Raw genomic sequence first — 12,287 nt, forward strand, 5'->3', positions numbered from 1 at the left:
ACCAATATGACTCCAATGCTGTTCAGTTCCATAAGGTCCCCATTTATACTGCTGGTATTGGTTTGCAGCAGGCTAGAAATCAACCTAATCACATTCAGCCGAGTGTTCCCTACGGGAGGATCCAGTACACCCCAGGTGGTCTTCATCACACTTTTCTGAGGAAGAAAAGGTTTCCAATCAAATTCAGTTTAAGAAACAAACAAGCAAAAGGTGTATATGCTGAGACACACATAGGTTAACTAACCCCACAAACAATTCAAACTGAATTCTATGCTTAGAAGAAAATAAGTTGCTGTTCATAGCTTTACCAGATGATGAAACAATCAAGCAATTTCCCTGAACTATAAATTTATAAGAAATCAAGTGTACCCCTACCAACATTCCAAACTGTCATGAGCAGAAAACACATAAACCAAACAAAAACAAAACTAGAGTATTTCAGATTTTGACTAGAAATCTAGTAACTAAAAAGAGCTGACAAGTGTTTTTGGAACACAGTCCTCAGTTGGTACCAAATTCATGATAAAAATACATGCCTCTGTATCATAATTCAGAAAGATGACCAATCTAAACCTGTTCCTGTTCATCAAAGGGATTTCTACAGTTTGAAATTACTAAAGACGGAGCATCAGGAGCTGGGGCTGTAGCTCAGTGGCAGAGTGCTTGCCTAGCATGTGTGAGGCCCTGGGTTTGATCCTTAGCACCACATAAAAACAAATAAACTAAAGGCATACTGTCCATCTATATTCTGCCCAACCCCCCCCCCCCCCCCCCCCCCAAAAAAAAGAACAGAAGCAGAATGTTGCAGAATTTCAGAAGTCTGACAGGAAGAGTGACAAATTATACCCTGGCAGCCATGCTTGCCCTTTCAGAAGGTCCATCAACACCAGTAGATGCCTCACTCCCTTCTCCTGAGGCCTAGTGGGATGGTAAGGTTAACTAACAAAGCTTCACCGTGGTTGAGTGCAGGTCAGCAGTGGAATCCTTCCCTAGCATGTGTGAGACAGTGGGTTTAGTCCCCAGCACTATGTGCTCACAACAATGATGAAAGCAAAACCTTCGTAGACTGCTCACACTCATCATCATATAACAAAACCAGGTCAGCTGCTCAAACCTGGAGTAAACGAGAAGTCCCAACACGATGCACCTCAGTCTTGAATCTGGGCCAAGAACCATCCAATGCTGTCTACTTGTCCACCGAGGGAGAAGCTGGGGACCACACAGGAAACTGGCCAGGTCCTTCACCACATACCTCTCCTCTCTGTTCCTTCTCCATCCTTCCATTTGTATGTTCTCCTCTCCTAAACCATTCTTCTTTCACTACCCTCCTTTTCTTGTTCCTAGGACTGACATGAGGGATGCCACTGATGCTCAAGCACCAACAGAAGCACTTTCCACAAGAGTGAGTGCCCACACTATGGTCCACACCCAAAACAGGCTGAATGCAGACGTGACGCTATGGCTGAAAGGGCCCGGCAGGATGCCACTGTTTAAGTGCCAAAGGGGAACTCCTATCTGTTCAATGATAGCACCAGAGAACATCTGAAAAGAACCAGGATGCTGGACTAAAGGGTATGGACACAACTTATTCTGTGCTTCCCCTTCCTCCAAATAGTTTAACAGAAATCATCCCCTTGATGAAGTGAGTATCCTACTAGCTAGTATCCTAAAGTTGCAATAACCCATATAGAAGATTGTCACAGAGATACACGCTACATAGGACAGTGGATCCAAATACACAGGGCAAAAGGAAGGAGGAATGTGGGAGAACCGGTGCAGAAGCAGGACTCTCACAAACAGAAGAGCCCAACTGAGTTCAGAAGTGAGTGTCTCTTACCCTACTCTAAACCTGTGGCCCACTCCATATGAACGGATGAACACCACTCAGCCTGCAGAACCCTGCCACAGCTCTCCACGGGTGTTCTGGAAGGCCACCCACACACTGCTGATGCCCTCCTTTGCAGGCTTCCACTGTGTCCACACTCTTAGACTTGCACACACAGGGGCCCTTCCTGAAAACGTCACACCCAGGTCCTACACTTTCCATGCTGTACAATGAAACTTCAACCTCCTATTTCTTAATTCATTTGTTCACAACTGTCTCCATTCTTAACAAGAAAATGTAATTCAAAGATCAGAGCCTAAAAAATTAACTTGTGAAAAGAACATGCTACAAGAAGAAAACTGCTTATTGTATTGGCATATAAGGATCCAAAAATTTATAGACAGAAAGAACAAAAAATCTGTTTCCTAAGCAGACAAGTCTTTAATTCAAATTCTACCTCAATCACCAATTTAGTAAGTAAAGTAGTAAGAGCCAATTTACAATGAGTTTGGGAGCAGAAGGACCAGCACACCTGTGAACCTATCTTGCATGTGCTGACGACAGCTGGTCCTGTGACTCCCAGGGCGCACACTTTGCAATGACACAACTGCTAGCTGGCCAGTCAGGCTCAGGATGGCTCGCCTACCTTGGGTGGCTCAAGCAGGAGTTCATGAAAAGATCCGAGTCTTCCTCTGATGGCTTCTAGAACACTCTTGTTGACTGAACAAGCTGAATGACTCATGCCTGGTGGGCAGATCTCTATATGGCCTTCAAATCTTGAAACAAAGCAAGGTTACCTTAGTTATTACAATTTCAGGATAGATCTTTCAAGGTGCTCCCTATACCCATGTAGGCAAACACTTATTGACTACATAATTACATAATGATGACATCAACATCTCAGGCTATGAGAAGGGACAAAAAGCGCAATAAAATAAAAGAGGGTGTATTAAAACTTTGATGAGGATCAGCCGATGTGACCTGAAACCCAAAAAGAGCTACCGTATCCAGTGAGAAATAGATGTGATTTCTCCATATTCTCCTAAATCTCGCAACTCCTATGATTATTACATTGATAGCATGTCTCTGACAAGAAAATCTGGAAAGCAAACAGCAATCTGATCCCTGAAATGTACAGGACATCATATTGCCCACCAGTTTGAGATGTTAGTAATAAACAGGCCTGTACCTGTTTCTTAGTCATGCTGGGTAATCAACATTGTTTTACTGGAAAGGTTTAAATTGTTCCTCTACATGAAAAATCAACCTACAAGCATTACAGCCCTCTCCTTATATGAAAACAACTAGAAATGGAATGAAACTCCAAATTCCCAACGGGTTTAAGTGAACACAAGAACAGAGTCCCTTGAGGGGAGGGAGGACAGCAGAAGGAGGGTCTGCAAGTGAGAGTGTGAAGTTCAAATAAAAAGGTAGACCAGAAAGTGGCGTGCCAACTCCGCAGCAGTGCAAAACAGCGGTTAACAATGTCACTGCTGCAGCCAGACAGCCTGAGCTCAAGTTCACCTCTTCACTTACCAGTTATTCTGTAAAATGTGGAAAATGGGATCATGCCAGAGCATCTCTCCTGGGACCACTACGAGAAGCATTGGAACCAAAGGGTTGAGAGCACTACCTAGGACACAGCCACCACCCAGGGCACACCTGCTGCTACGACTACCGCAGGGAAAGGACCCAGGGTGAGCTGTTCTTAGCCTGAGAGCCATGTGGAACAGCTTCTGAACCTCAACTATTAGGAAGGAGGGAACAGAGAAGACCTCTGATTTTTATTACTGTTATTTTTTAATGTGTAAGGGTTTAATAATTAATATAGCCAAATATAGCTTTCATTATAGTCTCTAGCTAGGGTCATGCCCATAATTCTGTGAATATTTTTTCTTCTAAATTTACTTTTGTATAAAATAACAGGAACAGGCAAGTTTGTTTTCCTTCCATTTTCTTAGCCATGTTTCTAGAACAAACTGGTCTCTCTCACTTATATAAAAGAGACATATTAAGCTACATACTATTCCTTAATCATTCATTTAAGTTTTATTCATTCAACTAGTGAATACTTAGTGAGCATTGATGTATGCACCAGCCCTGACCTACACGCTATCGTCGGTGTCTGTGGTGCTCTTACAACACTTACACTGGTCTCACGCTTGCTGGCTTTTCATTATAACAGTGGTGCATTTTAACACGCAGGAGGTATGTGGGTAACATATTGTAATATGTCCGTCTACAGGAAATGGCACATACTTTACAAAGTGGCTGTATCACTCTGCAGGTCCAAAAATGACATGTGAGACTCCAATTGTTCCAGTGTTACCAGAACTGAGCACTGTCCACATTCTAACTGTCAGAGCCTATGAACGCCACCTTCCTAGGAAAAAGGCCTTTGAAGAGGTAATTAATGGAGGCTCTTGAGATGACAGTGTACTGGATTATGCAAGGGGATTAAATGCCATCCCAAGTGTCCATCCAGAGAAGGCAATATGAAGACAAGGCAGAGCAATAGCCAGAGGCCATGCAGTGCCAAGAGTCACTAGAAGAAGGAAGAGGCAAGGACTGGCTCTCCCTCAGCACCGCCAGGGGATGTATCCCTGCTCAACCCTGATCCTGACTTTTGGCATTCAGAACTGTGAGAGAAGAAATTGTTGCTAAAAAGTCACAAAGTATGGGGCATTTGTTTACAGCCACAGCAAACAAATATGGGTCCTTCAAAGGGTATGTAGTTGTATCCCAATGTGTTTTAACTTGAATCTCATTAATGACAAGTGATGTTGGTCAATTTTCATGTATTTATTTATATACATATAAATATGCCTTTTATTCTTTAGCTATCTACTCTTTATTTTTTTGGTGGGGGGTACTGGGGATGAAATCCAGGAGTGCTCTACCACTGAGTTACATTCCCAGCCCTGTTCTTTTGGGATAGGTTTCATTAAATTGCTGGGGCTGCTCTTGTGGATCCTCCCGCCTCAGCCTCCTGAATCCCTGGGGTTCTGCTGAAATCTTTTGACCTTAAAATTGGGTTGTTTTCTTGTTATTCAAGGTGTGTGTGTGTGTGTGTGTGTGTGTGTGTATGCACGCTTTATCATTTTAAATGTAAATTCTTTCTCACATAACTGCTTTGTAATTATTTTCTGGCAACCTGTCTTACTTCTCTAACAGCAAAATTGTATTTTTAAAATGTAGACTGAGCTATCATTTTTTTTCTTTTTGTAATGCTGGAGAATGAACCCAGGGCCCTGTGCATGCCTAATAAGCTCTACAACTGAGCTATACCTCCAGCCCAACTTTTCTTACATAGATTTTTCTCTTGTTTTCTCTTCTGGAACTTTAATAGCTTCAGCATTAATGTTTAATTCTAGAATCCACTTTGAGTTAATTTTTCATAATCCACAAGGTACCTACAGAGGTCCAGTCTTTTTGTACATGGATGTACAGTAGTTCCATGAACACCTGTTGAAAATACCACCTTTTCTCCAGAAAATAACACCTTTTCTCCATTGAACTACCTCCCCATCTGTCACAAATCCCACATGTGCAGGTCCCTTCTGCACTACAGGTTCTGTTTCAGTGGTCTGTGTGTCTATTCTTTTACCAACGGGTCCTGAGATTACTCTGGCTTTACAATAATCCCTGAAGTCAGAGTATAAGCCTTCCAATTTGGTCTTTTTCTTGCAAAATTGTTTAGTGGCTACTGTATTTCCTTTGGATCTCCACATAAATTTTAAAATTAGCTTGATTTCTATTTAAAAAATCCTCATTTAGATTTGGATTGGAACAGCTCTGAATCTACAAATCAGTTTGGAGAGAAATGACATCTAATGTTGAATGTTTTAATACACAGTATTTCCATTTATGTCAGTTCTGATTTCATCAGTGTTACCATTTTCAGCATTAAAACATATGTACATTTTAAAAATGTTTGAGTTCCATTTTTTTTAAAATTTCACATTCCAATTATTCATTGCTAGTACATAGAAATAAAATTACATTTTTAATATTGACTTTGTAACCTGCAATCTTGTTAAATATACTTGTTAGATCTAAGAGGATTTTGTTTTAGGACAGTCGTCAGGATTTTTTAGAAGACAACACCTGTGACAGTTTTATACTATCTCTTCCAATCTGGATGAGTATCCTCTCTGGCCTTCTGCACTGGCTAGGTCTCCTGCAAGGAGGTAAGCAGGCACTCCAGCGGTGACTCTTCTAGCTCTGACCTCCATTGAGGGAAAAACCTTTCAGTCTTTGACCATTACAGATTATGCTATTGGACTGGGGTTGTGGCTCAGTGGTAGAGCGCTTACCTAGCAGGTGTGAGGCATTGGGTTCAATTCTCAGCACCACATGTAAGTAAATGAATAAAATAAAGCTTCATTAACAACTAGAAAAAAATATATTTATATAAAGAATTATCCTATCAATGGAGTTCTCATAGAGGGGTGTGTCAGTTCCATTAGTTTGTTGATGGATTTTTGAAGGACAAAAGAGCCTTGCATTCCCAAGATAAACTGCAGGTGATCATGATGTATCATACTTCCAATACACTGTTAGACTGTTAGAACTCATCAATGGAGGATTTCTAGGTGGGTAGAAAATTTGCTGTTGAAGGTTTGAAGAATGAATTCAGTTTCTACAATGGATATGGGACTTTTCATACCACCGTTTCTTTTTTGGTGATACATGTAAGAAAAGTTTGCCTGACAGGAGTTTCTTCTCTTTCCTCATGGAACTTCTATAATTGCAGGATCGTTTAGTTCTACGATCTATTTCAATTTAACCTTTACATAGTGTGCAACATGCAAATGATTTTTGGCATTTTTTTTTTCTTTAAGGAAGTTAAATTACTCCCTTTACTAAATTGTTCAATTTATTTAATGAGCTGCTATTATTAACATCCACAGGAACAGTGGTGGCCCTCTTTCATTCTGTTCTTTTTTGTTTTTGTAATTTGTATCTTTTATACTTTTTTCTTAGTCAATCTAGTTAAAGGTTTATCAATCACTGATCTTTTCAAGAACTACCTTTTGATTTCATTAATTTTCTCTTCTTATTTCACAGTTCCCTACACCCCACTCTCTCCCCAACTCACAGAGCTGGGGATTAAATTCAGGGATGTTCTATCACTAAGCTACATCTCCGGACCTTTTTATTTTATCTGAAGACAAGGTCTCACTGAGTTATAATTTCATTGATTTTTTACTCTTAAGTTTTATTATTTGTTCTGTGTTTAATTTGTTCTTTCTTGTTCATTGGGGTTTTTTGTTTGTTTTGAAGGGGGTACTAAGGATTGAACCCAGGGGCACTCTACCACTGAGCTACATTTCTAGTACTTTTTAAATTTTTTTATTTTAAGGCAGTCTTCAAGTCTGAGGCTGGCCTCAAACTTGCACTATTCCTGCCCCAGCCTCGGAAGTCACAGGGATTACACCAACCAGCCACCATATCCAGTCTGTTATTTAGTTTCTTAAGGGGAGAGCTTAATTACTGACACACTCTTTCTTTTTATCTAATGTAACTATTTAATGCTGTAAATGTCCCTCTATTGCAGTTTACTGCTTACTACAAGCTTGGTATATTTTGTTTCCATATCAAGTATTCAATAATATTTTCTTCCTTGTCATTTCTTCTATGACGTCTAGATTATTCAGCAGTGTATAATTCCATTTATAAATATTTGAGGTTAATTCAGAAATCATTTTTATTGATTCATACTTGAAAAGCATTATGATCTAGATATATATATTGCATGATTTTTATTACTTCAAATTTGTCTCACAGCTGAAAACTGACACTATCTCCAAGTTATCAGTTGAATGTTTGTGTGTTCTCAAAATTCTTATGTTGAAATTCTAACTTCCAGGATGAGGGTGTAAGAAAGTGGGGCCTTCGGGAGGTGTAATTAGGCCATGAAGGTGGGGCCTTCACAAAGAGAAACCAGAGTGGATTGCCTTTCTCTCTGTGAAGATGCAGTAAGAAGGTAGCCATCTGCAACCCAGAGAGTAGGTCCTTAGTAACCAACCACTGGATCTGCCAATGTCTTGATATTGAACTTCTCAGCCTTCAGACTCTGTTAAGCTGCCCAGTCTACGTAATTTGTAAAAGCAGCCCAACTTAACAAAGACACTCAGTGAAAGTTCCATGTGACTTGAAAGGAATATGCATTCTGCTCTTGCTGGGGAGTATTCTAGGTGTCAATCAGCCTGAGTTAATTGCTAGTGTCGTCCAAATCTTCTGTACTCTTTAAGATTTTCTGTCTAAATGTTCCATCAACTTCATTAGAATAATTTTAGATATACATAAAAAGTATGAACAGTACAGTTCCCACATACCCACACCCAATTTTCTATATTAACACCTTATATTAGCATTGTATATTTATCACAATTCACAAATCAATACTGATACATAAAATCCATACTTTATTCAGATTTTAAGTTTTCCCCTAATGTCTTTTTATCCATTCCAGAATCCCAGGATATATCATATTTAGTTGTTTATCTCCTTTACTCTTCTTAGCTGTGACAGCCTCTTGCTTTTTGAATATTTTGATAGCTGTGTACTGTTCAGATAGTCTGCAGAATGTCTCTCCATTAGGATGTTCTGATACTTTCTGATGGTCAAGGCCTTTGAGAGGAAGACCACAGGGTAGAAAGACATCTTCAGTGCATCCTACCAAGGGCATGCACTGCCAACATGACATAACACTGCTGTTGACTGATTACCTGTCTCAGGCAGTCTGTCAAGATTTCTCTAATGAGAAATTTCTCTTTTTATTCTTTTCCACACTACACTCCTTTGAAAGTTACTACATGCAACCCACACTTAAGAGTTGGGAGTTACGTTCTAACTCCTGAGGATGGAGTACATATAAAATCTACTTGGAAATCTTCTATATGAGAGATTTGTCTCTTCTCATTTATTTATTTGATCATTATGGATAGGTTATTTTATAATTTCAGCTGTAATACAATACTACTTAATTTTATTTTACAAATTATTTCAGCTTCAGCTATCCGGAGCAGTGTGTGTTTGGGCACTTCCTTATCTCCTGTAGCTATACGATATTCCAGACTCATCCTGTACATTTCCTGTCCAGTCACAGTCATTTATCCAAGGAGTCCTGGTTCCTTTCAACCGAAAATAGTATTAGAAACCAAGCTTTGGAAACTTGCTGTGTTTGTTTCTGGTGCCATGTCATTACTTCTGGGCCAACTCAGCTCACAGCAACTGTCTTTTTTGTTTCTTTGTATTTTATCATGGGTCATTTCTGATGTCCCATGCTGATTTTCTCCTCAGTTACATCACAGTTTATCAATAAGCCCTGGGCATTCTTAATTTGTGCTGTTGGTTCCATTTCCAGCATGTTTATAGATCCCCATCTCTTTGCAAATTGTCCACTCTTCCTACCTGCCTTCAATTTGTTGATCATATTCATATTAAATTATTTTCTGGCAGTTCTAGCATTTTTGAGTTGAGGTGCATTAATATTTTGAAGACTTTGTTAGGATTCTTCTCATTTTACAATTTTTGGTTGACAGATGGACACCCTGAATAGGAGAGTAGAAATGCTGTGTGGGACACACAGCATTTATACAAGAATGGATTCACCTCTTTTTTCTTAGGAGTCAGAGTGGGTAACTAAATCAATCTAGTTGGCAGCTGAGCTAGGTTTGAGTTTTATTGTACTATGATTTCCTTCAGTGCACTAAAGACTTCAATTTTGTCTCAAATTACTTTGTATTTATGGTTAGGGCCAGTGTGCCAAGCTTTTCCTCAACCTCTGCTCCACCTGCTTCCCTTTAAACTGGCTCCTCCCCACACTAGCCTTCCCTATGGTCACGAACTATTGTTACTTGTTCCTTAATACTTGGAGGCCTGGAGGAGAGGGACAGGGAGGGGTGATGCTGTGTTTCTATCTGGGGGAGGGGTTGGCCTCAGTCTTAGTGATCGTTCTCTCGCTCCAGGTGGGGAAGCTCTAAGGGTCTGGACTCAGAATGCGTTCTAGCCTCTCCCATGGGGTAGTCCCCCTGCCCCTGCCCTGGCCTCCCATCTCTTCCTTCTATTGGTCTCTATTGTCTTCAGAGTTAAAGGGGCTGTTTCCCTTTTTTCAGGGGCTTAGGAGTCTGGGACAAGAGGAGAGAAGAATGCTAGAGAGGAGAGGGAACTGTGCCTTTCCCCAAAGGCTGCTGTCCCACTGCGGAAGGCAGCACCTCCTCGGGAGCTCTCACTCTCTGTGCTCTGCCCTCTCCTATGCCCCTCCCCTCTCGCCAGGATGGCAGGTGTGTAGAATCACGTGGGTATCCCTACCTTCCAGGGTTTCTTCACTCTGCTGATCTTCTCAGATACTCCAAGAGTTAAATAATCTATTATTTCAATGTTTATTTTAAAAATCCCCTCTGAACTATAATTTTATCAAGATGAAGAAAAAACTGTGTATGAAAACATACCTCAGTTGTCACAGTTTAAGATCTGAACTGTAATATGTACTTACCTCTTCTTATATTTGGAGTTTTGTCCAAATAACCTGGAATTTATTCTATTTTTTCAACATGTGACTTCTTATTTCAATTATTTATTTATTCTTCACATTTAAATTTATGATCATATTAATTTACACACCTCTACCTGTTTCTTTTTTCTTTTCTGATACTGGGGATTAAACCCAGGAACATTTTACCATTGAGCAACAGCCCTAGCCCTTTTTAATTTGAGTCAGAGTCTTGCTAAGTTGCCAAGGCTGCCCGAGAACTCGTGATCCTCCTGCCTCAGCCTCCCAAGTGGCTAGGCATGCACTCCTGTACTTGGTTCTACCTGTTCTTGACCATAACTTTTCAGTATGTTTCCCTAACTTAAGCTCAATGTTTTTATTTTTCTGTTTGGTTCTGATGAAGTTCATCTTTAAGTATCTGTACCCCAGGAACAGCAGAAGATGGAACACTGAGTTCCCACGGGGGTGAAATGCCTCTTCTGCCCTCACATAACCAGAATGCCTCAGGCTCACAGCCCTGCCCTTGGCTGCCAGTGTTTATTCAGCTTACAAAGGAGAGGTCTGGCAACCAAACGGATTCACAAGTAGCCTATTTTCCTTATCCAGACATTTGTAAGACTATTTCTTTTCCACTGGGATTCAGAAATTTTATCAGGAAAAAGGTAAGATTTGAGTCGTATTTTAAAACTTGATCTTGTTTGGTATTTTGTAAATCTTTCTCATGTGAGGACCAAAGTTCCTTTTGGTCAGAAATTTCCCTCTGTTTTTTATTTTATTCTTGTATTCTGTGCTCTGTTTAAGTGGTACAATTATGTGTCTTTTCTCACTTTCCTATGCAAAACTTCAGGCTTTTCCTCAGATTTATTTCATTCTCAGGTCATAGTAGTCTGTATAAACTTCACAGGACCACCTGACATGTTAATCCACTGATGGCGATGGTCTGACGGCCTTAAAGCATAAGCAGCAAGGCAGTCTTGCACCATTTGATTAATGAAACTTAAATTGTCGATTATATAACTTAAAATATGATTTACCAGTCAAGACACAGAAAGGCAAAATTGCAGATATGACCCCCACATGACCACACACTTGAAGCAGTGCCACAAAACTGACTTCCCATTATTACTGACCAAACACTAAGCAAACCAACAAAGACGTCGGGAACTTGGGAAGCAGGGGCTGGTAAAGGTGTCTTCACTATTGTGGAAGGAAACAAAATTTCATTATAGGAAACAGGCTAGGTATGATGACACACACCTGTAACTTCAGCTACGTGGGAGGCTAAGGCAGGAGGATCTCAAGTTCCAGACCAGCCTGGGCAATTCAGCAAGACTCTGTTCTCAAAATAAACAAACTAACAAAAAATAACAGGGACAGGGATGTGGCTGAGTGGTAAAACACCCCTGGGTTCACACCCCAGGATGGAAAAGAAAAAAAAGTGAAAATAAAAACCTAGGAGGCTAAAGGTTTCATGTGCTGAGGGCAGATTGTCTTTTCACATCCCCTGGTTCACTGGATACATGCAATGAGGCAGGGAAGATTCCAATCTCTAAACCACATATTCCTGGAACAGGTACATACACATGCCTTCTTTTCAAGTTCTCTTGCTTCAAGAGCAGTTAGAAAATCATTACAAAAAGAAAGTAGAGGAGCAATGGACAAAACTGTCAAGAATAACAGGACACACACTTAATGACTGGTACAGGGACAGGAGGCTACACATGGGGAAAACATACTGTATTCCTGATTGTGAAATATTCAGCAGAAATCTTTCCTGAAAACCTCAGCCACCTGTCCATTCATTTTAAACAGCCTTGGTAACTGCAGCATCCTCACAGGTAAAACCCAGAACAAACAACCCAAAGTTAGGATCTGCAGAAAGAATCACGAAATGCCAAGAGTCCCTGAATCGCCACTTGCAGCAACCATGCACTTCCAATTTTCATGAGCAAGAAATAAGCT

General features: G+C 40.3%; 1 protein-coding gene across 16 annotated transcripts in view; it reads right to left on the reverse strand.

Annotated features, from left to right (window-relative positions):
* The window catches only part of PPP6R3 (protein phosphatase 6 regulatory subunit 3), a 73,700-nt gene that overhangs the window by 43,506 nt on the left and 17,907 nt on the right, over positions 1-12,287 (reverse strand). For all 16 annotated transcript variants that reach the window (XM_079104152.1, XM_079104151.1, XM_079104150.1 and 13 more), the window contains exons 7-8: positions 2,472-2,601; positions 3-155 (exon numbers count right to left, since the gene is read on the reverse strand). In XM_079104152.1, the coding sequence (XP_078960278.1) occupies positions 3-155; positions 2,472-2,601 (283 nt within the window). The remainder of the gene's footprint in view (positions 1-2; positions 156-2,471; positions 2,602-12,287) is intronic.

Source organism: Sciurus vulgaris, assembly GCF_902686455.1.
Source record: "Sciurus vulgaris genome assembly, chromosome: 11".
Classification (NCBI taxonomy): Eukaryota; Metazoa; Chordata; class Mammalia; order Rodentia; family Sciuridae; genus Sciurus; species Sciurus vulgaris.